At 42.2% G+C, this 22,341-nt stretch overlaps 1 protein-coding gene across 5 annotated transcripts in view; it reads left to right on the top strand.

Moving 5' to 3' along the window:
- Positions 1-22,341, top strand: part of LOC140199279 (ATP-binding cassette sub-family B member 6-like) — a 265,085-nt gene that overhangs the window by 117,837 nt on the left and 124,907 nt on the right. For 4 of the 5 annotated variants that reach the window (XM_072261069.1, XM_072261067.1, XM_072261068.1 and 1 more), the window contains exons 10-13: positions 5,769-5,894; positions 7,806-7,882; positions 11,166-11,229; positions 14,101-14,186. In XM_072261069.1, the coding sequence (XP_072117170.1) occupies positions 5,769-5,894; positions 7,806-7,882; positions 11,166-11,229; positions 14,101-14,186 (353 nt within the window). The remainder of the gene's footprint in view (positions 1-5,768; positions 5,895-7,805; positions 7,883-11,165; positions 11,230-14,100; positions 14,187-22,341) is intronic. The other variant, XM_072261072.1, reaches the window with a different exon arrangement.

Genomic DNA, 22,341 nt, shown 5'->3' with positions numbered 1-22,341 from the left:
AAGAGCTGTACATCCTCCTATTACTTGTTCTTGAGTGCCCCCCGCCCCCCCCCCCACAGCCACCTGGAACAGTCCGACCATCTTTCAATCTTTCATTATTTCTGCTTCCCAAGTATAGCCTGGTCATTAAATGTGTGAAACCCACAATGAACACTATTAAGATCTGGCTGGAGGGTGCTGACTCTGCTCTTCAGCACCAATTCCAGCACACAGACTGGAGTGTGTTTGCTGCCCATGCCACCACAGACTCTCAGATTAACATTGACTTATATACCAACTCTGTCCTTGAGCATATCAACAAGTGTGTAGATAGAGTGACATCACAAAAACAAATAAAAGTTTTCCCCAATCAGAAACCATGGATGAACAGAGAAGTTCGCCTCCTGCTCAAAGCCAGAGATTCAGCCTTCAGGTCTGGAGACTGGGAGGCTTACAGCTCAGCCAGGGCCAACCTGAGGAGGGGAATCTCTCAGGCTAAACACATACACAATCAGAGAATCGAGGAGCATTTCAACTCCTCGGACCCCCAGCGCATTTGGCATGGCATACAGGACAATACAGACTTCAAATCACCTAGTACTGTGCCCCCTTCCAGCTCTGCTTCCCTCCCTGATGAGCTCAATTGCTTCTATGCTCGCTTTGACCGAGAGAACAAGGAGGTCACCCTCAGAGTGGATCTCCCACTTGGTGAATTGCCTCTCTCACTTTCCACCTCCGATGTTTGCGCCACCCTGAGCAGGGTGAATGTACAGAAGGCTGCTGGTCTGGATGGAATACCTGGCTATGTGCTCAGAGTCAGTGCAGGACAGTTGGCCGGGGTCTTCACGGACATCTTTAGTCTGTCCCTGGCCTGGGCAGTTGTCCCCACAAGCTTCAAGATCACCACCATCGTGCTAGTGCCGAAGCATTCCACTGCCATGGGCCTGAATGACTTCCACCCAGTTGCAATCACCCCCATCATTGCAAAAGTGCTTTGAGAGACTGGTTCTATCACATCTGAAATCCTGTCTGCCCACTACCCCGGACCCCCATCAATTTGTCTATTGCACCAGCAGGTCAACAGAGGATGCCATCTCCATGGTACTTCACTCTGCCCTGACCCACCTGGGCAGCCCCAACTCTTACGTCAGAATGCTGTTCATTGACTTTAGTTTGGCATTCAGTACTGTGATCCCCTCCAAGCTGATCGCCAAACTTCACCAGCTTGGTATCAGCTCATCCCTCTGCAACTGGACCTTGGACTTTCTGACTAACTGACCCCAATCAGTTAAGTTAGACAACCTCTCCTTCTCCACTCTCGCCCTGAACACCGGCGTGCCTCAAGGCTGTGTGCTGAGACCTCTTCTGTACTCCCTTTTCACCTATGACTGCATTCCTGTACATGGTTCTAACTCCATAATCAAGTTCGCAGACAACACCATGGTGGTTGGCCTGATCAGAGGGGATGATGAGACGGCCTACAGGGATGAGGTCCAGCACCTGGCCGCATGGTGTGCCGACAGCAACCTGGCCCTTGACACCCAGAAGACCAAGGAGATAATGGTGTACTTCAGGCATGCTAGGAGCCACACTAACATCCCCATCTACATCAACGGAACTGTAGTGGAGCATGTATCAAGCTTCAAATTCCTTGGTGTCCACATTTTTGAGGATCTCACCTGGTCCCTGAACTCCTCCATCCTGATCAAAAAGGTGCAACAGTGCCTTTATTTCCTGCGGAGCATCAAGAAAGCTCACCTCTGTCCCAGGATACTGACGGACTTTTACCGCTGTACCATTGAGAGCATACTCACCAACTGTATCTCAGTGTGGTATGGCAATTGTCCCATATCAGACCACAAAGCACTCCAGCATGTGGTGAAAACTGCCCAGCGGATTATCGACACCCAATTGCCCACCATTGAGAACATCTACCATAAACGCTGCCTGGGGAGGGCAAAAAGCATTATCAAGGATGCATCTCACCCTAACCATGGACTTTTTACTCTCCTCCCATCCAGTAGGCGCTACAGGAGCCTCCACTCCCGCACCAGCAGGCACAGGGAGAGCTTCTTCCCTGAGGCTATGACCCTGCTTAACCTCACATCATAGCGCTAAGCAGTATTGCACCCATATTGTACTGTCTCAGTACTTTTATATTTGTGTGCTGTAGCACTTACTTTTTATTCGCATTTATTTTCTAAGTAACACTGTTCTTTGCATTTCTGGTTAGATGCTAACTGCATTTCATTGGCTTTGTATCTGTACTCGGCACAATGACAATAAAGTTGAATTTAATCTTTATATCAGTTGTGATTATTGATACTGGTTAGTCAGACAGCAAAGCAGCACAGAAACAGACCCTTTGGCCCAACTAGTTCATTCCAAACTATTATTCTGCCTAGTTCCATTAACCCACACCTGGACCATATCTCTCTATACCCTTCCAATCCGTGTACCTAACCAAACTTCTCTTAAATGTTGACATCAAACCCACATCCATCACTTCCACTGGCAGCACCGTCTGAGTAAAGAAGTTCCCCCTCAAACATTTTACCTTTCACCTGTGACCTTTGACCTCTAATTCTAATTTCACCCAACTGCAAATTTCCCATTCTCTCTATTTATTACTCTGCCTACCAATATTAGAAACCATTTTTTAATAAATCTGGTATAACTCTAATCACATACATAAAGTAGTGTGATCACTCAGGTTGAGTATGATGTTCTCCTAGGGAGTTATCTATTGGTAGGTTCTCAGGTGGTTCTAGAGGGCAATCTGGGATCCACCTATTCTGGGCAAGAGTAAGTGACAGTTGTAGTTTGAGGTCGGGTCTTTTAGTTGTTCAGTCTCTCCTTTCACAGCTGCCACTTGTTCCCATGTATGAACGAGGGAACAGATTTCCTCCAGGTGCATCTATTGAGTGCAGTGTCTTCCCAGTTTTAGATGTAAAGCTGAGTTTCTTCAGGCTGATTTTGATGCTATCTTCAAAATGATTCCTTTGCCAATTGAAACAACTTTAATCAAGCAAGCAACACACACAAAAAATGCTGGTGAATGCAGCAGGCCAGGCAGCATCTATAGGAAGAGGTACGGTCGACGATTTGGGCCAGGACCCTTCGTCACGACTAACTTCTTTCAGTTCGTCCTCACGAAGGGTCCCGGCCCAAAACGCCGACTGTACCTCTTCCTATAGATGCTACCTGGCCTGCTGCGTTCCACCAGCATTTTTTTTGTGTGTGTGTGTTGCTTGAATTTCCAGCAACTGCAGATTTCCTCTTGTCTGCGTTAATCAAGCAAGGATTGAATTACCTTTCATATAAAATATTTTACTTCAGTGGAACACTGAAGATTTTTAAATGCATTCAGTGACCACTTTTTAGATACCATCTATGCCTAATAAAGTTGCCACTGAGTGTATGTCCATTTTTTTCTTCAGCTGTAGCTCATCCTCTTTATTCATAGATGCATTCATAGATAACATGTGGCTACTTGATTTACTGTTGCCTTTGTGTCAGCTTGAATTAGTCTGGCCATTCTCCTCTGATCTCCTTCATTAGCAAGGCGTCTTCATCCACCGAACTTCCACTCACTGGATTTTTTTTTTATTTTCTGCACAATTCTTTGTAAACTTTAGAGACTAGTAATGATATGGAAGATGAATATTAAGAAACAGGACTGGAATGCAATTCTTGCAGGAAGTGGGGTGGGAGGAAATCTAGTAGCTGTGAGACCATGGAAGTCATGGTGGATACAGAAAACAATCCAAGCGCCAGATTATTCCAGTTGTGAGTTTAACACCTATTGTTATGTCTTATTCATTCATTCTTATTGTGGATCTGAAATTGTCATCAGTACTTTTCAATATTTCTTCTGTTTGATAAACCAACCCACGAACACTACCACAGTATATTTTTGCTCTCTTTGTCAAAGTTCAAAGTAAATTTATTATCAAAGTGCACAAATGTCACCATATATAACCATGAGATCCATGAGATTCTTGCAGACATACTCAATAAATCCATAATGGAATAATAACCATAATAGAACCAATGAAAGACCACGCCAACTTGGGCATTCAACCAGTGTGCAAAAGACAACTAACTGCAAATACAAAAAGACTTAATTAACAATAATAAAGAACCAATTAGAAGTCAAGAAATGAGATGAGTCCTTGAAAGTGAGTACATAGATTGCGGGAACATTTTAATGATGGGGCAAGTGAAGTTCAGTGAAGTATCCCATTTGGTTCAAGAGCCTTATGGTTGAGGGGTAATAATTATTCCTGAGCCTCATGGTGTGAATCTTGAGGCCCTTGTACCTTCTTCCTGATGACAGCAGTGAGAAGAAAGTATGTTCTGAATGGTGAGGGTCTCTGATGATGGATGCTGTTTCCCTCCAAGAATGCTTCATATAGATGTGCTCAATGGTGGGGAGGGTTTTATCGGTGATGGACTGGGCTGTATGCACTTTTTTTTTGTAGGATTTTCTGTTCAAGGGCATTGGTGTTTCCATACCAGGCTGTGATGCAGCCAGTCAATTTACTCCCCGTTACTACAGAAGTTTGTCAACATTTTAGATGTCATGCAAATCTTCACAAACTCCTAAGGAAATAGAGGCACTGCCCTGCTTTCTTCATAACTGCATTTATGTGCTGGGCCCAGAAAGGTCTTTCGAAATAATAACACCGAGGAATTTAAAGTTGCTGACCCTCCCCACCTCTGATCCTCCTCCTGAAGTCAATAATCAGCCCCTTGGTCTTGCTGACATTGAGTAAGAGGTTGTTGTTATGGCACAACTCAGCTAGATTTTCAATCTCCCTCCTATATGCTAATTTGTCACCACTTTTCATTTGGCCAAAAACAATGGTGTCGTCAGTAAACTTGAATATGGCATTGGAACTCTGCTTAGCCACATGGTCATAAGTGTAAAGTGGTTAGAACAAGGGGCTAAGCACAGAGCCTTGTGGTGCACCTGTGCTGTTGGAGATTGTGAAGGAGATGTTGTTGCCAATTTGAATAGACTGAGGTCTGCAAGAGGAAATCGAGGATTCAATTGCACAATGAGGTATTGAGGCAAAAATCTTGAAGCTTACTGATTAGTTTTGAGGGGATGATGGACTGCTTTTTGCACAACTTATATAATTTGATTTTTTATATACACATACTGTATACTTATTATAATTTATGGTTTATTTTATGTATTGCTGCCACAAAACAACAAATTTCACGACATATGTCAGAGATAATAAACCTGATTCTGATTCTGACTTCATTCTGAATTGCTGCAACACACACAAAATGCTGGAGGAGCTCAGCAGGTCTGGCAGCATCTGTGGAGAGGAATAAACGGTCAACGTTTCAGGCCGAGACCCTTCATCAGGATCCTTTAATGTTTAAAAAGGTGCATCCATCATTAAGGACCCCCATCACCCAGGTCATGCTTTCTTCTCATCGCTATCAACAGGGAAGAGATAAAGGAGCCTGAAGAGACACACTCAATGTTTTAGGGATAGCTTCTTCTCCGCCATCAGAATTCTGAAAGGACAATGAACCCATGACACCACCTCACTACTTTAGCTTTGTTTTTGCACTATTTATTTATATATATATTTCTTACTGTAATTTATAGTTTAGTTGCAATGTACTGCTGCCACAAAACAACAAATTTCATGACATAAGCCAGTGATATGAAACCTGATTCTGATCTATTGTAATAGTTGATTTATTCAATCTTATTGTGGATCTGAGTTTGCCATCAATACTTTTCAATATTACTTTTTGTTTAGGTGGCAGAATGGAAAACAATTGCAAGTCTCCCAGTCTTAAACCAAACTCAGAACACGATCATTAGTCTCGGGCTGCTCACTGGATCACTGCTCTGTGCCTACTTTGTCACTGAGAAAAAGCTTCAGGTAAATGGTGTCCTACTGAGAGTGTCCATGGAATCTGTGGGCACTTCATGCCATCATGATCATGCTAGCATAAAGAATACTCCTGATTAATCCTAAACACAAGAGATTCTGCAGGTGCTGGAAATCACCCACCAAGTGCTGGAGGAACTCAGCAGGTCAGGCAGCATCAATGGAGAGGAATAAGTCATCAACATTACAGGCTGAGACTGGTAATTCACTGCTTAGGATGGTGCAGTAGCATAGCAGTTAGTATTACACTATTATAGCACCAACGACCTGAGTTCAATTCCTACCACTGTCTGTAAGGAGTTTGTATTTTTACCCCATGACCACTGTGGATGCTCCAGTTTCCTCCCACATTCCGAAGATGTACAGGCTAGTACATTAATTGATCACAAGGGTGTATTTGGGCAGTGTGGGCTTGTTGGGCCAGAAGGGTCTGCTACCGTGCTGTATCTCTAAATAAAATAAACTCTTTATCAGATGCTACCTGACTTACTGAGTTCCTTCGGAACTTTATGTGTATTATAGATTAATCCTCTTTTTCAGCTTGAGGCTTTATAAGGCATTGGTCAGGCCGCACCTGGAGTATTGTGAGCAGTTTTGTGCCCCTTACCTAAGAAAAGATATGCTGGCTTTGGAGAAGGTCCAGAGGAGGTTCACAAGAATGATTCTGGGAATGAAAGGGTTAATGTATGAGGAGCATTTGATGGCTCTGGGCTTGCACTAACTGGAGTTTAGAAGGATGATGGGGGGGAGCTTATTGAAACCTATTGAATATTGAAAGGCCTAGACAGAGTACATGTGGAGAGGATGTTTCCTTTAATGAGGGAGTCTGGAATCAGGGCACAGTCTCAAAATACAAGGATGTCCCTTAGAACAGAGGTGAGGAATTTCTCTAGCCAAACGGTACAGCAATTCTAAGAGCTATCTGATTTATTTCTATTCCCTCATGCCTCCACTATGCCCTGTAAATTCCTCTTATCAAATATACACTCAGTAGCCAATTTATTAGTTACCTCGAGTACCTGATAAGGTGGCCACTGAGTGTATTTACAATATAATCTGTAAAGTTAACAGCACTATTAAAAAGTCAACCATATATACAAAAGCCTGTGCTTGATATGCCTTCTTGACATTGCCTTATTCAGGAAATTGTTCTATGTCTGAGAATGGGCATGTTACAACAGTGAGGTGTGACTCTGTATGAATCTAATTTTCCTCCTTCATCTATAAGAGTGGGCATGGAGAGGATGTTTCCTATATGGGGTAGTCTTAAGACCAGAGGGCACAGACTCAGAATAGAAGGGCACTCCTTTAGATCAGAGACGCGGGGGACTTTCTTCAGCCAGAGGGTGGTGAATCTGTGGAATTCACTGCCAAAGTTGGCTGTGGAAGCCAAGTCATGGAATGTATTTAAAGTGGGATTTGATACGTTCTTGATCAGTGAGGGTGTCAAAAGTTATGGAGAGAAGGCAGGAGAATGGAGTTGAGAGGGATAATAAATCAGCCATGATGGAATGGTGGCACTGAATCGATGGGCTGAATGGCCTAATTCTGCTCCTATAGCTTGTCTTTCAGCCTGTAGTCATGTAGGTTACAAATCAAAGTGTTCATTCATATAGTTATATGGTGTGGGTCTGCCTTCCACTACCTTTTCTAGCAATGAATTGTGCTCCCTTGTCATTCCCTGTATGAAAACATTTCTACTCAATTCCCTTCTAACTCATTCAAAGTTCAAAATAAATTTATTATCAAAGTACATATATGTCACCATATTCAACCCTGAGATTCATTTCCTGGCGGGCATACTCAATAAATCCATTAACCATAAAAGAATCAATGAAAGACCACACCATCAGGGCAGACAACCATTTGAAATAATTGTATTTCCTTGTCTTATCTGTGCAGGTTGGCGATTTTGTCCTTTTTGGGACATATATCATTCAGCTTTACACGCCACTTTACTGGTTTGGGACATATTACAGGTAAGTGGTATGGTTTTTAACCTTTTATCTCAAGGACCCCTCCTTCCTTTATTCCATTACTTTTTACTGCCACATAGAGTCATAGAACACAATAGCACAGAAACAGGCCCTTGGGCCTGTCGAGTCTGTACAAAACTATTATTCTGCCTAGTCCCATTGGTCTTATGATGAAGTCCTGATGAAGAGTTTTGGTCCGAAACGTCGGCTCTTTATTCCTCACCATACCTGACCCTTCAGCATTTTATGTGTGAGTTACTGACTGTGGACTCTGTGTTCTGCACCATCAAAGTGGTCTCCCAGCAAACTCCAACTTGGTAAAGAAAGTGGAGAAACTGTTAAGAAGTACAATGAATTGATCTCCTCACTGGTGAATTATGATAGTCTGTAGAATACATTTGGACTTGTGCCCAGAGAGAGACTTTTTTTTTGTTTATTTCATTATTAATGGGATGCTCTTTCAGAAGCAGATGTGTTCACCATCTCTCCTTCTGGTCTGTATTCACAGCCACGGGCGTGGATGGGGGTTGTAATCATCAGGTTTTTTTTTATTACTGATGTACAGTACTATGCAAAAGTCTTAGCCACATGTAAAAAAAGTTTGTGAAGCAAAGGTGCTTCCAAAAATAATGAAGTATAAAGTTTTTAAATATCAAAAGGAATTATAAAGAGCAGCAAATTAAATCAGTGTTTGGTGTAACCACCCTTTTCCTGTAAAACTAAATCAGTTCTCTTAGGTACACTGTCACTTAGTTCTATAAGAAAATTGGCTGGTAGATTGTTCCAAGCATCTTGGAGAACTTGTCACAGATCTTCTGCAGACTTTGGCTGTCTTGCTTGCTTCTGTCACTCCAGGTAATCCCAGACAGCCTCGATGATATTGAGATCAGGGCTCCGAGGAGGCCATGCCATTTGTTGCAGAACTCCTTCTTTTCACTGAAGATAGTTCTTTATGACCTTGACCCTGTGTTTGGGGTTATTGTCCTACTGCAGAATCCACAAAAACAAAACAGTGCCCCAAAGAATGATTGACAGTAAAAACGTTTGAATCTCAAAGCCCCCCCCACTCCACTCCCTCACGCACATGCAGCAGCAAAACATTGAACCTCATCCTCCCCCATTTACTTCACCAAAAAGCATCAGAACCCTTTGCCCACGAAGCAAGCAATTGCAAAGCCCCCAAGAAAGACCATGATCTGCAGTACAACAACAACGAATCATTCACCTGACAATTCAACATGCCTCAGGCACTCTCTCTCCCCCTAATAAAGAGGCAGAGAGGTGTCACTCAGCAAAAGGGGAGATATAAACAAAACAACTCAGTGACTTATGGTGTTAAAGTCTGCCATGTCACTTTTTACTGGGTTCTGTGACTCAAGAATCGGCAACAAGCTCCTCCACCAATGAAAGAGAGAGAGAGCGTGTGATTCGCTAAGCACAGGGCTGATCTGCTGTTCTTGATGTTCCATTTTCTCCCACAATGCTTCAGTCAGCATAGAATCAGCTCATCCCCAGGGCTACAAAGCCTTGGAATCCCCGAAGGTGCATTCGTGACCTTGGGATATCGAAAAATGGCCGGTCGGTGAGACCCTAGAATGGGAACTAACAACATAAAGAATCAAAGTTTAAGTGCAGCTCTGGGTCAGGGTCTTCGACAGAACCCCATCCACATTGCAAAGGAAAAAGAGAGACGTTAAAGGAAGAAATTAAGCTGCTTCTGCAGTCACGCTCGAAGAAGTCACTGTCCAGCACCATCATAGCTCCACCCAGATCTTGACCAATTTATTTGTTTTTATAATCTTTGCTAATTCTTGCACTGTACATCTGCAAAACAACAAATCTCAGTCAGTGATGATAAATCTGATTCTGAAGCTGGGAGAGTCATGGAACACTGTCTGCTTGCTCTCTTAACAGTTGCTTAAAAGTTTGATACCCTGCAGGTCAAAGAAGCCAGCTACATTGGCACTTCATCAAAACTCTCATTCCCCCCGCCACTGACAATTCTCTCAATTATTCTCTGCTTCTGAGATAGTAGAGGCTAGAGAATATATAAGTACGATAGTTAAATATTTGAAAGATGGTCATGGGGAACTAGCACAGAAGAGTTGAGGCCAACATAGACCAGCCATGTTTATACTGAATGTTGAGACAGGCTTGAGAGGTCAAGTGGCCCTAAATCTTAACTTTTTTTCCACTCCATTGATACTGCCTAACCTGATGAGTTTGTTTTAAAGTTTAAAGATTAGCTTTATTTGTCACATGTACATTGAAACATACAGTAAAATGTGTTGTTTGTGTCAGCGATCAACACAATCCAAGGATGTGTTGAGAGCAATCTGCAAATGTCGGCGTGTTTCCGGCACCAACATAACATGTCCATAATTCACTAAACCGAACCCTTTGAGATGGGGAAGAAACTGGAGCACTGAGATGAAACCTGCATGATTAGATTAGATTAGATTATGAGGACATGCAGTCCTCTTTTATTGTCATTTAGTAATGCATGCATTAAGAAATGATACAATGTTCCTCCAGTGTGATATCACAGAAACACAAGCCAGACCAAGACTGAAAAACTGACAAAAACCACAATTATAACATATAGTTACAACAGTGCAAGCAATACCGTAATTTGATGAAGACCAGACCATGGGCACAGTAAAAAAAAAAAGTCTCAAAGTCTCTCGAAAGTCCCATCATCTCACGCAGACGGGAGAAGGAAGAAAACTCTCCCTGCCATGAGCTTCCAGCGCCGCAAACTTGGCATCCTGGAAGCACCCAACCACAGTCCGACTCTGAGTCCGTCCGAAAACTTCGAGCCTCCGACCAGCCCTCTGACACTGAGCACCATCTCTGTCGAGTGCTTTGACCCCAGCCCAGCCACCGGCAACAGGCAAAGCCGAGGATTTGGGGCCTTCCCCTCCGGAGATTCTCGATCGTACAGTAGCAGCAGCAGCGAACCGGGCATTTCAGAAGTTTCTTCAGATGTTCCTCTGTGCTTCTCTCGTCTGTGTCCATCAAATCAGAATTGTGCACGGCATCCTACTTACAAATACGATATCATTCACTGGAGAGGCTGCCCGCGCTGCGTCGCACCGCCATCTTCTCCTCCCTCCAAATGGTCACAGGGAGACTGTACAAACTTCTTATAGACGGTAGCAGAAATTGAAGCCTGATCTTCTGATCACTGGCACTGTAATTTGCTATGCAAACTGCCACATTAATCTACTGCTTCCTGGTACTTTGATTTTAAAAGTAGAATTGTCTCACCTTTGTTTTCCTACAGGATGATCCAGAGTTCATTCATAGACATGGAGAATATGTTTGATCTATTCAAAGAGAGCCAGGAGGTGGGTAGTTTTTTTTCATCTTCAATTAATAATCTGCTTTTAAGAGCCAGCCCAAATGTAAATTTGGTCTATTGCCGTCAAATGTAAAGTACCTAGTGAAAAGCTTAGTTTTGCATGACATCCATGCAGATCATTTCATCACAACAGTGCTTTGAGCTGGAACGTGGAAAAACGATAGCAATTTATAATAATGTTTAAGGGGAACATCACACAGAGAGTGGTGAGAGTATGAAATGAGCTGCTAGTGGAAGTGGCAGATCTGGGTTCCAATTCAACACTTAAGAGAAATTTGGATAGGTACATGGATGGGAGGGATATGGAGCGCTGTGAAGCAGGTACTGGTTGATGGGACGAAGCAGGTTAATAGTTTGGCATGGACTATCTGTGCTGCAATGTTCTATGATTGTGTGATCCTCAGCAGTGTGGATGCCTTCACTCACCTCAACTCTGAACTGATTCCAGGACCTATGGACCTACTTCAAAGGACGCTGCAACTCATGTTCTCAGTATAATCTATCTATATAGGTGGAGAGGGTCAGCAACTTTAAATTCTTTGGTGTTATCATTTTAGAGGCTCTGCCTTGGGCCCAATATGTAAGTGCCATTACGAAAAAAACATGGCAGCGCCTCTACTTCCATAGAAGTTTGTGAAGATTCGGCATGTCATCTAAAACTTGTGTGTTAGAGAGTATATTGACTAGTTGCATTATGGCTTGGTATGGAAACACCAATGCCCTTGAATAGAAAATCTTGCAGAAAGTAGTGGATATGGTCCAGTCCATCAGGGGTAAAGCCCTTCCCACTGTTAAGTACACCTACACAAAGTGTTGTCACAAGAAAGCAGCATCCATCATCAAGGACTCCCAACACCCAGGCCGTGCTCTCTTCTCACTGCTGACCTCAGGAAGGATGTACAGGAGTCGAAGGACCCATACCACCAGGTTCTAGAACAATTATTATCCCTCAACTATCAGGCTCCTGAACCAGAGAAGATAACTTCACTCAACTTCACTCACCCCATCACTGAACTGTTCCCAAAACCTATGGACTCATTTTCAAGGATTATTCATCTCATATTCTCAATATTTATTGCTCATTTATTGATTATTTTTTCTTCTCTTTTGCATTTGCAGAGTTTGTTGTCTTTGCACATTGGTTGTTTGACTGTGTGTTGAGTGCAGTTTTTCATTGATTCTATTGTGTTTCTTGGATTTACTGTGTATGCCTGCAAAAAATGAATCTTAGTGTTGTATATGAAGGTGTGTAGTTTGATAAAACCTTTACTTTGAACTTTGAACTATCCATCAGTCTGTCTATCCGGCTGTCCATCTATCGATCCATCCATTTATTTATTTCGATTTATTTATTTATTTATCTGCACAGTTTGTCTTCTTTTGCATATTAGTTGCTTGTCAATCTTTGTATGTGGTTTTTCATTGATTCTATTGTATTTCTCTGAACTTCTGTGAATGACTGGAAGAAACTGAATTTCAGGGTAGTATATAGTGATATTTAGATTACATTAGATTAGATTCAACTTTATTGTCATTGTGCCAAGTACAGATACAAAGCCAATGAAAATGCAGTTAGCATCTAACCAGAAATGCAAAGAATAGTGTTATTTACAAAGTAATTACGAATAAAAAGTAGTGCTACAGCACATAAATATAAAAGTACTGAGACAGTACAATATGGGTACAATACTGCTTAGCGCTGTGATGTGAGGTTCAGTAGGGTCACAGCCTCAGGGAAGAAGCTCTTCCTGTGCCTGCTGGTGCGGGAGCGGAGGCTCCTGTAGCACCTACCGGATGGGAGGAGAGTAAAAATCCATGGTTAGGGTGAGATGCATTCTTTGCATTTACATTCTTTGTTAATAAATTTAATTTGAAGTTTGAACTTTGAATGCAAAATCAATGCTGTAAAAGATGAGAGGCATAAATAAGATGGACGGTAATAGTATTTTTCCCAGGGTAGAGAAGTCCAAAGTTTGGTGACATAGTTTTAGAGTGAGAGGGGAGAGATTTAAAAGGGAACTGAGGGACACTTTTTTCACCCAGTAGTGTCATAGGCATGTGGAATGAGCTACCAGAGGAAGTGGTTGACGCAGGTACATTAGTATCAATTAAAAAGTACATGGGGGAGTAGGGCTTAGAGGATTATGGGCTGAATGCAGGAAGTTTGGACTAGTTGGATGGGCACTGTGGTTGCCATGGACTGGTTGGACCGAAGGGCCTGTGTTTGTGTTTTATTACTTTATGACTCTAACAAAGTCATAGTGGGTAGCATGGTAGTGTAGCAGTTAACACCAAGTTTCATAGCACCAGCGGTAAGATCAGTATTCCATTCCACGCTATCTGTACGGAGTTTGTACATTCTCCCCATGACTGCATGGCTTTCCTCTGGGTGCTGCAGTTTCCTCTCGCATTCCAAAAGATGTACAGGTTAGGGTTAGTGAGTTGTGGGGATACTACGTTCACTCTGGAAGTATGGCTACACTTGTGTACCGTTCAGCATAATTCTCACTGATTTCACTTGGTACAAAATGGGCATTTCACAGTTTTGTTTTACATGTGACAAATAAAGCTAATCTTTAAAGTGTTACAGATAGAGAGAGAGTGCAGTACAGGCAGACAATGAAGTGCAAGGCCACAACAAAGTAAATTGTGAAATCAAAAGTCCATCTTATTGTATGAGAGGACCTTACAGGAGTCTGAAAACAGTAGAGTAGAAGCTATCTTTGAGCCTGGTGGTGCGTGCTTTCAGGCATTTGTATCTTCTGCTAAATGAAGGTGGGCAGGAGAGAACAGATGACAAAGTGAATAATATTTCAAAAGAACGGTAAACTGAAAATGATTACTACATATCTTGCAGGTTACTGATGATATCAATGCAGCAAATCTTGACTTCAGAGTCGGAAAAGTGGAGTTTGACGAGGTTTATTTCAGTTACGTTGATGGGTATGTAAAATAATCATGTGAATGAAGGTGTGAAGTTGAAGATTCTCAAAAAGGGGTACAAAAATAGTCTGCAACTGCTAATGGAATGTTGGGTCTTTACCTTATGTGTTCTGGAATACAATGGGGATGAAATTATTCTTTAACTATTTCAAAGGCTTGCTCAGACCCCATCTGGAACATAGAACACAACGGTACAGCACAAGAACAGGCTCTTTGGCCCACAGTGTGGTGCCCAACCAAGTGGTTTACTGAACCAAACTAATAGCTTCTGCCTACATAATGTCCATAACCATCCATTCCTGCAAATTCCATACCACCACAAAACATAGGAGCAGAATTAGGCCATTTGGCCCCTCGAGTCTGCTCTGCCATTCCATCATGGCTGATATATTATCCCTTTCAACGCAGTCTCTTGACTTCTCTATGTAACCTTTGATACCCTAACTAATTAAGAACCTATCAACCTCCACTTGAAATGTACCCAATGACTTGGCCTCCACAGCCGTCCATGGCAATAAATTCAAAGGTTCATTTATTATCAACGTGTACAAGTCTGAAATTCTTCAATTTTCCTGATGGCCATGAAACCAAGAAAAAAAAGAAAGGCAGCACAACCATCAATCCCAAATCCCACCTCCCCGCAAAAAAAACAAACAAAAAAGGTGCAGGCACATCATCCCCCAAATCCCACCTCCTGCATAAAAACCAAACAAAACCGATCAGGCGCATTGACCCTCAAATCCCCCTCCCTGCAACAAAAAAGGATCAGGCACATTGATCTTCAAATCCACAGATTCACTGCCCTTCTCATCTCTGTTCTCAAGAGTAGTCCCTCTAATTTGAGGCTGTGTCAGTGATATTGATACCCGATTCTGATTCTGAATATTAGGAACAGGAACATGTTATTCAGCAGGTGCCATCTAATTGAGTTGTGATTAATCCACAAAAGGCCGATACATCGTCTTTGATGCACCTAACTATGAGAAAGTACTTATAAATCTTGTAAAGTTCTGTTGACCAATATGATCTGTAACCTCCTTTATGTGGAAAAATAGGGCTTACTACTTCACTCCAAATTACACGTCAAAGTTGCTGGTGAACGCAACAGGCCAGGCAGCATCTCTAGGAAGAGGTACAGTTGACGCTTCAGGCCGAGACCCTTCATCAGGACCGAAACGTTGACTGTACCTCTTCCTAGAGATGCTGCCTGGCCTGCTGCATTCACCAGCAACTTCGATGTGTGTTACTTGAATTTCCAGCATCTGCAGAATTCCTCGTGTTTGCGTTTTTAATTTCACTCCAAAATAACTTAGTTCCATTTTTAAGATTACATTTTATGAGATAAGCTTTATTTGTCACATGTACATCGAAACATACAGTGAAAGGCATAGTTCGCATCAACAACCAATGTAGTCCAAGGATGCGCTGAGGGTAGCCCACAAGTGTCGCCATACTTTCAGTGCTAAAATAGCGTGCCCACAACTTACAAACCCAACCTATATGTCTTTGGAATGTGGGAGGAAACCAGAACACCCAGAGGAAACCCACATAGTCACAGGGAGATAATGGCAGGAATTGAACCTGGAGCATTGACACTGTAGCGCATTGCACTAACCTCTATGCTGTCGTGCTGCCCTTTTCAGAACTCCTCACCAGATCAGATAATTCCACCATACGTAGTCTATTAAATTCATTTAGTATTTTAAATACCTCAGTTAACCTATATCCTATAGTCAATAGATTGGATATCAATTTTTTTTCAAATGTAATACAAGCAAAGCTACACCTTCCCCGAACCAAAGAGACTTTCTCTTGTCTGAAGGGTCAAGTATTTTTTTGAGAGAGTAGTTGGTGTCAGGAATGTGCTGCCAGATGTGATGGTGGAAGCAAATATTCAACAGGCTCCTAGAAAGGCACGTATGTGGAGCATTTCATTTTGAGCAGACTAGAATATAAAAGCAAGAATGTAATGCTGAAGCTTTATAAGGTTAGGCTGCACCAGGGGTATTGTGAGCAGTTTCGGGCTCCTTATGTAAGAAGATGTGCTGGCATGGAAGAGGGTTCAGAGAAGGCTCACGAGAATGACACCGGGAACAAAAGGGTTAATGTATGAGGAGTATTTGATTGCTCTAGGCCTGTACTTGCTGTAGTTTAGAAGAATGAGGAGTGGATTTCATTGAAGCTAATTGAATATTGAAAGACCTAGATAGAGTGGGTGTGAAGACAAAGTTTCCTGTAGTCTTGGACCAGAGGATACAGCCTCAGAATAGAGGGATGTCCATTTAGAACAGAGATGAGGATGAATTTCTTTAGCAAGAAGGTGGTGAATATGTGGAATTCATTGCCACAGAAGCCAAGTAATTGGGTACGCTTGAAGTGGAGGTTGATAGATTCTTAACCAATTAACCTACTAACCCATACGTGTTTGGAACATGGGAGGAAGCTGCAGCATCCAGAGGAAACCAACAGGTTCATGGGAAAAACATACACACTCCTTACAGACAGAAACAGGAACTGAACCTGGGCTGCAGGCACTGTAAAGCATTGCATTAACTACTGCTCCACCAAGCTGCCCATAAAGCAGCTGTTCCTATATCATTAATTGTGTGTCTTCAGGCTCCTGTACGTCCTCCCTGATGGCAGTAATGAAATGTCCAGGATGGTGGGTTTCATCAATGATGAATTTAGATCACAGTAGACTAACATGGCAAAATCAACTTTTTATTTTGCCTTCTTTTTCATCTCCTCAAACCACAATCTCCTCAATCGTGACCTGGTTGTACCCTGGTCCAAGCCCCTTCCGTAGGTAACACTAGATTTGACGCACAGCTTCATCCCCTCCGCCATCATATTTCTCAATGGTCAATAAACACATGCTAAAGCAGAGGTTGACGGGTTGACCTAAGCAGTATTTTAACAAAGGAGTGGCTGATAGAGAAGAGGATGTTTGTGGGAGAATAATTTCCGATTTGAACATCTGGGCTGCCAATGGATTAAAATGTAAATTCTGAGGTGGTCAAGGCCAGAATTGCAGGAATCCTGGAAGCTTATAGGACCAAAAGGAAGTAGAGGAATAAGGAAAGAAAAAAGTTGCCATAATCTCATAGGGTGGTGCAGCACTGTTGTACAACACATCCATTCTGAACATTTGTCTATCAGAATCAGTTTTAATATCACTGACATGAAATTTGAATGTTGTGAAATTTGTTTTCCTGGCAGCAGCACCTAAAGTACACTAATGAAAGAAACTAGAAATTACAAGAAAAATGTGTGTGTGTGTGTGTGTGTGTGTGTGTGTGTATAAAAGTGTATTTAAGCATGTGTATTTTTATATATCACCGCAATACTATAAAACTGTAATAGTTCATAATACCTATCAACAGAGAAATTCATCCGTGTCAAGTTCTTTTGACTGTAAATGAACAAAATCAGTGCAGATAAGAACTACCTTCCTACAATGCTGTTGACGATTGCATCCTCCAAATCTTCATTTTCATTTAAGATGATTGTCTATACCTTCAATTTCTTCATAAGTTCTAACTTGTTGAAGTAGTGAAATCATTCCATTTTCACTCCGCGCCATTTCTGGCACCTCCAAGCCTGAATGCTTGAAAATGCAGTGAGCAAAACTGTTCTGAATTGTCGTACTGCTTATTTCTCACCAACTATCAATGACAAAGATCTCTGCTTTTTGAACACAAACACATGTAACTGAGAGAGCAAAAATAGTGAGGTAGTGTACATGGATTCATTGTCCATTCAGAAATCTGAGGGCAGAGGGGAAAATGTTGAGTGTGTGTTTTCAGGCTCCTGTAACTTCTCCTTTAGGGTAGCAATGAGGAAGGGGCGTGTCTTGGGTGATGGGGGTTCTTAATAATGGATGCTGCCTTTTTGAGTCATCGCCTTTTGAAGATGTTTCGATGCTGGGGAGGTTAGTGCACGTGATGGGGCTGGCTGAGTTTGCAACTTTCTGCAGCTTTTTCCGATCCTGTGGCTTCTCCATACCAGATGGTGATGCAATCAGTTGAAATGCTTTCCATGGTAATCTGTAGAAATACACTAATCTTAAAAAGGATCTAGTGCTTTCCTAGTGTGTGTGAGGAATAAACTCTTCTCGGGCTTCCAGCCAGGTGCAGATATCTTTTTTTTAACCAACATCACAATGACAAACTCTGCCATCTTCATTAGGGATGATGCTTGGGCATCATCCATGTTGAAGGAGCACAGAAGCTGTACCTGCATCAAGGAGCATAGAAGGTGCATCCATTTGGGTTATCCGGAGAAATCGACAGTAGCAGAATATTGCATTCGCAATGGCCATAGGGTGGACTTCGATGGCAGAAAACTACTGTGCCGTGCCAATGGCTTTTGAGACAGCCTGGTGATGGAAGCCATGGAAGTAAAACTAGAAGAAAAGAATTTTAACAAAGATGAAGGTAAGAACTGGAATTTGATTGTTAACAAGGTGGGACAGTGGAAACTTGATTGGATGAAGTTCAACCAATCAGGAGGTTCCGACTGTGAGGGTACAAATACCACCAGGCAAGATGTGCACAGGCATTATCGCTGATGGAAATGGTAGAGTTTGTCATCGAAACATCGATTAAAATTGATACCTGTCTGGAAGCCCAAGAAGAGTTTATTCATATAGTAATCTTGTTTGCCCACATTGCAACCATATCTTTCTATTCCTTCCTATTTAAGTGCCTTTCTAAATGCTTCTTAATAAAAATATGGTGTCAAATATCGCACCTCTTCTGGCAGCAGGTTCTAGATATCAACCGCACTGTAAATAAAACTTAGTCCTCTTTAAATCTCCTACTTCTCACATTAAAACTATGCCTCTTGCTCTTACCCACTACTATGAGAAAAAGATTTTGACTATCAGCACTATCTGTGCCTCTCATAATCTGTATTACATCATCAAGGTAGGTCAATTGAGTTTCTCAAAAGCAGAGATGGAGCTGTATGCTTCATGATCAACTTCTCATGGTGTACAAATGTGTTAGTGACATCTCAATATTGCTCAACAGGACCTGGAATACCTCGCAATAAAATTCCGGTCATTTTACCTGCAGTGGTAGATTTCGGCGATCTTTTTGGTAGCGGTTAACATTCCACATCAGGCTTATATCAAATGGGTTCTAGACGAACTGAGCGGTATAATCAACAGACATGAAACAGCACATCCTGATGCCTTCCCCATCATTTTGGGGATTTTAACCGTCAGCTTGATAAAGTCACTAAATAATTATTATCAACAAATCATCTGTAGTACCAGAGGAAACAGCACACTAGACCACTGTTACACTAAGTTCAGGAGTGCCTACCATGCTATTGCATGCCCACACTTCAGAAAGTCTGAAAACCTGGCTGTACTTCTACTCCCAGAGTATAAGCAGAGATTGAAGACTGCAGCACCAGTGGTGAGGACCAAGAAGGTATGGGATCAGGGAGGCACAGGAGCGCTTACAGGACTGCGTTGAATCAGTGGACTGGACTGTGTTCAAGGGATCATCTTCAAGCCTGGATTCCCAAACCAAAATCCGTGGATGAACCAGGAGGTTCATAATCTTCTGAGGGCTAGATCAGTGGCATTTAAGTCTGGTGGTCCAGGTCTGTTTAAGAAAAGCAGGGATGACTTGCAAAGGGCTATTTCAAAAGCCAAGAAACAATTCTGGGAGAGGTTAGAGGCGACATCAGATCCACGGTAACTCTGGCAGGTTTTGCAGGCCATTACTTCCTACAAAGCAAAACCCAACATCATGAATGGCAGTGATGCTTCACTACCACACGTGCTCAGTGCCTTTTATGCTTACTTTGAAAGGGAGAATAAAACCACAACTATGAGGATTCCTGCAGTATCCAAATACCCTGTGATCTCTGTCCTACTGCTCTACTCTCTACACTCACGACTGTGTGGCTAGGCATAGCTCAAACAGCATTTATAAATTTGCCGATGATACAACTATTGTTCACAGAATTTCAGATGGTGATGAAAGGGCATCTAGGTGCAAGATAATCCAGTTAGTTGAGCAGTGTTGCAGCAACAACCTTGCACTCAACCTCTGCAAGACCGAAAAGCTGACTGTGGACTTCAGCAAGAGTAAGACGAGGGAACACAAATCAATCCTTATAGAGGATCAGAAGTGGAGAGAGTGAGCAATTTCAAGTTCCTGGGTGTTAGTTTCTCTGAAGACCTAACCTGGACTCAACATATAGCAGCTAAAAAGAAGGCAAGACAGTGGCTATATTTCAATACCGATCTATTAAGAGCAAAAGGATAGTGAGGGACAAAATTGATCCTCTGGAAGATCAGACTGATAATATATGCATGGAGCCAAAGGAGAAGGGAGAAGATCTTAAATGGCTTTTTGCATCTGTATTTACTCAGGAGGCAGACAAAGAGTCTATATATGTGAGGAAGTGCAGCAGCGAGGTCATGGACCCTATGCAAATTACAGAGGACAAGGTGTTCGCTGTCTTGAGGCAAATTAGGGTGGATAAAACCCCAAGGCCTGACAAGATGCTCCCTTGTACCTTGTGGGAGGCTTGTTCAGAAATTGCAGGGACCCTAGCAAAGATATTTAAAACATCCTTAGTGACAGGTGAGGTGCCGGAGAATTGGAGAATAGCTAATGTTGTTCTGTTGTTTCAGAAAGGCTCTAAGAATAAACCAGGAAATTATAAGTCAGTGAGCTTGACATCAGTAGTGGAAAAGTTATTGGAAGGTATTCTAAAGGACAGGATATATAAGAATTTGGATAGATAGGGACTGGTTAGGGATAGTCAACTTGGCTTTGTGTGTGGTAAGTCATGTCTAACCAATCTCATAGTTTTTTGAAGAAGTTGCCAGGAAAGTTGATGAAGGCAAGGCAGTGGAAGTTGCATACATGTACTTTAGTAAGGCCTTTCACAAGGTCCCGCATGGGAGATTGGTTCAGTCGCTTGGCATTCAAGATGAGGTAGTAAGTTAGGTTAGACATTGGCTTCATGAAAGAAGGGTGGTCAAAAATGGCATTATAGGAAAAGCGGATGATATTGCTGAAGGTGAGGTAGCTGGTTTCCAAACAGAAGCAATATATAGTGTGGAGAGGTTGTTGATAGAGTTGCAATGTAAAAGGCGGACAAAGTCAAAAAGAGGGAATAGAGTACTGAAGGTATTGTAATTGAATACGAGCAGTTTATGGAATAATAGACAATAGGTGCAGGAGTAGGCCATTCGGCCCTTCAAGCCAGCACCGCCATTCACTGTGATCATGGCTGATCATCCACAATCAATATCCAGTTCCTGCCTTATCCCCATAACCTTTGATTCCGCTATCTTTGAGAGCTCTATCCATCTCTTTCTTGAAAGCATAGATGAACTTGCAGCACAGTTGCAGGTTGGCAGGTATTGTGTTGCAGGCATCACTGAATCATGGCTGAAAGAAGATTATAGCTGGGAGCTTAATGTCCAAGGATACATATTGTATTGAAAGGACAGGTAGGAAGGTAGAGGGACGCCATTGCTCTGTTGGTTAAAAAATGAAATCAAATCATTACAAAGAGGTGACATAGGGTCGGAAGATGTTGAATCATTGTGGATAGAGCTCAGGAACTGCAAAGGTAAAAAGACCCTGATGGAAATTGTATACAGAGCCCCAAATAGTATTAAGGATGTGGCCTACAAATTACAGTGGGAGATAGCAAATGCATGCCAATGGGCAATGTTTCAATGGTTATGGGGGACTTCAATATGCAAGTAGATTGGGAAAATTAGGTTGATGCTGGATTCCAGGAGGGGGAATTTCTAGAGTGCCTACGAGATGGCTTTTTAGGGCAGCTCATGGTTGAGCCCACTAGGGGATCAGCTATTCTGGATTGAGTGTTGTGCAATGAACCAGAATTGATTAGAGAGCTGAAGGTAAAAGAACCCTCATAATGTGATCAAATTTATCCTGAAATTTGAGAAGGAAAAGCTAAAGTCAGATGTACCAGTATTACAGTGGAGTAAAAGGAATTACAGAAGCATTAGAAAGGAGTTGGCCAGAATTGATTGGAAAAGAACACTAGCAGGGATGACAGCAGAGCAGCAATGGCTGGAATTTCTGGAAGCAATTCCGAAGGCACAGGATATATACATCCCAAAGAGGACGAAGTATTCTGAAGGAAA

The sequence above is a fragment of the Mobula birostris genome, chromosome 6 (genome assembly GCF_030028105.1).
Source record: "Mobula birostris isolate sMobBir1 chromosome 6, sMobBir1.hap1, whole genome shotgun sequence".
NCBI lineage: Eukaryota > Metazoa > Chordata > Chondrichthyes > Myliobatiformes > Myliobatidae > Mobula > Mobula birostris.
The sequence above is the reverse complement of the archived record's forward strand: the minus strand, read 5'-3'. Positions and strand labels throughout refer to the sequence as shown.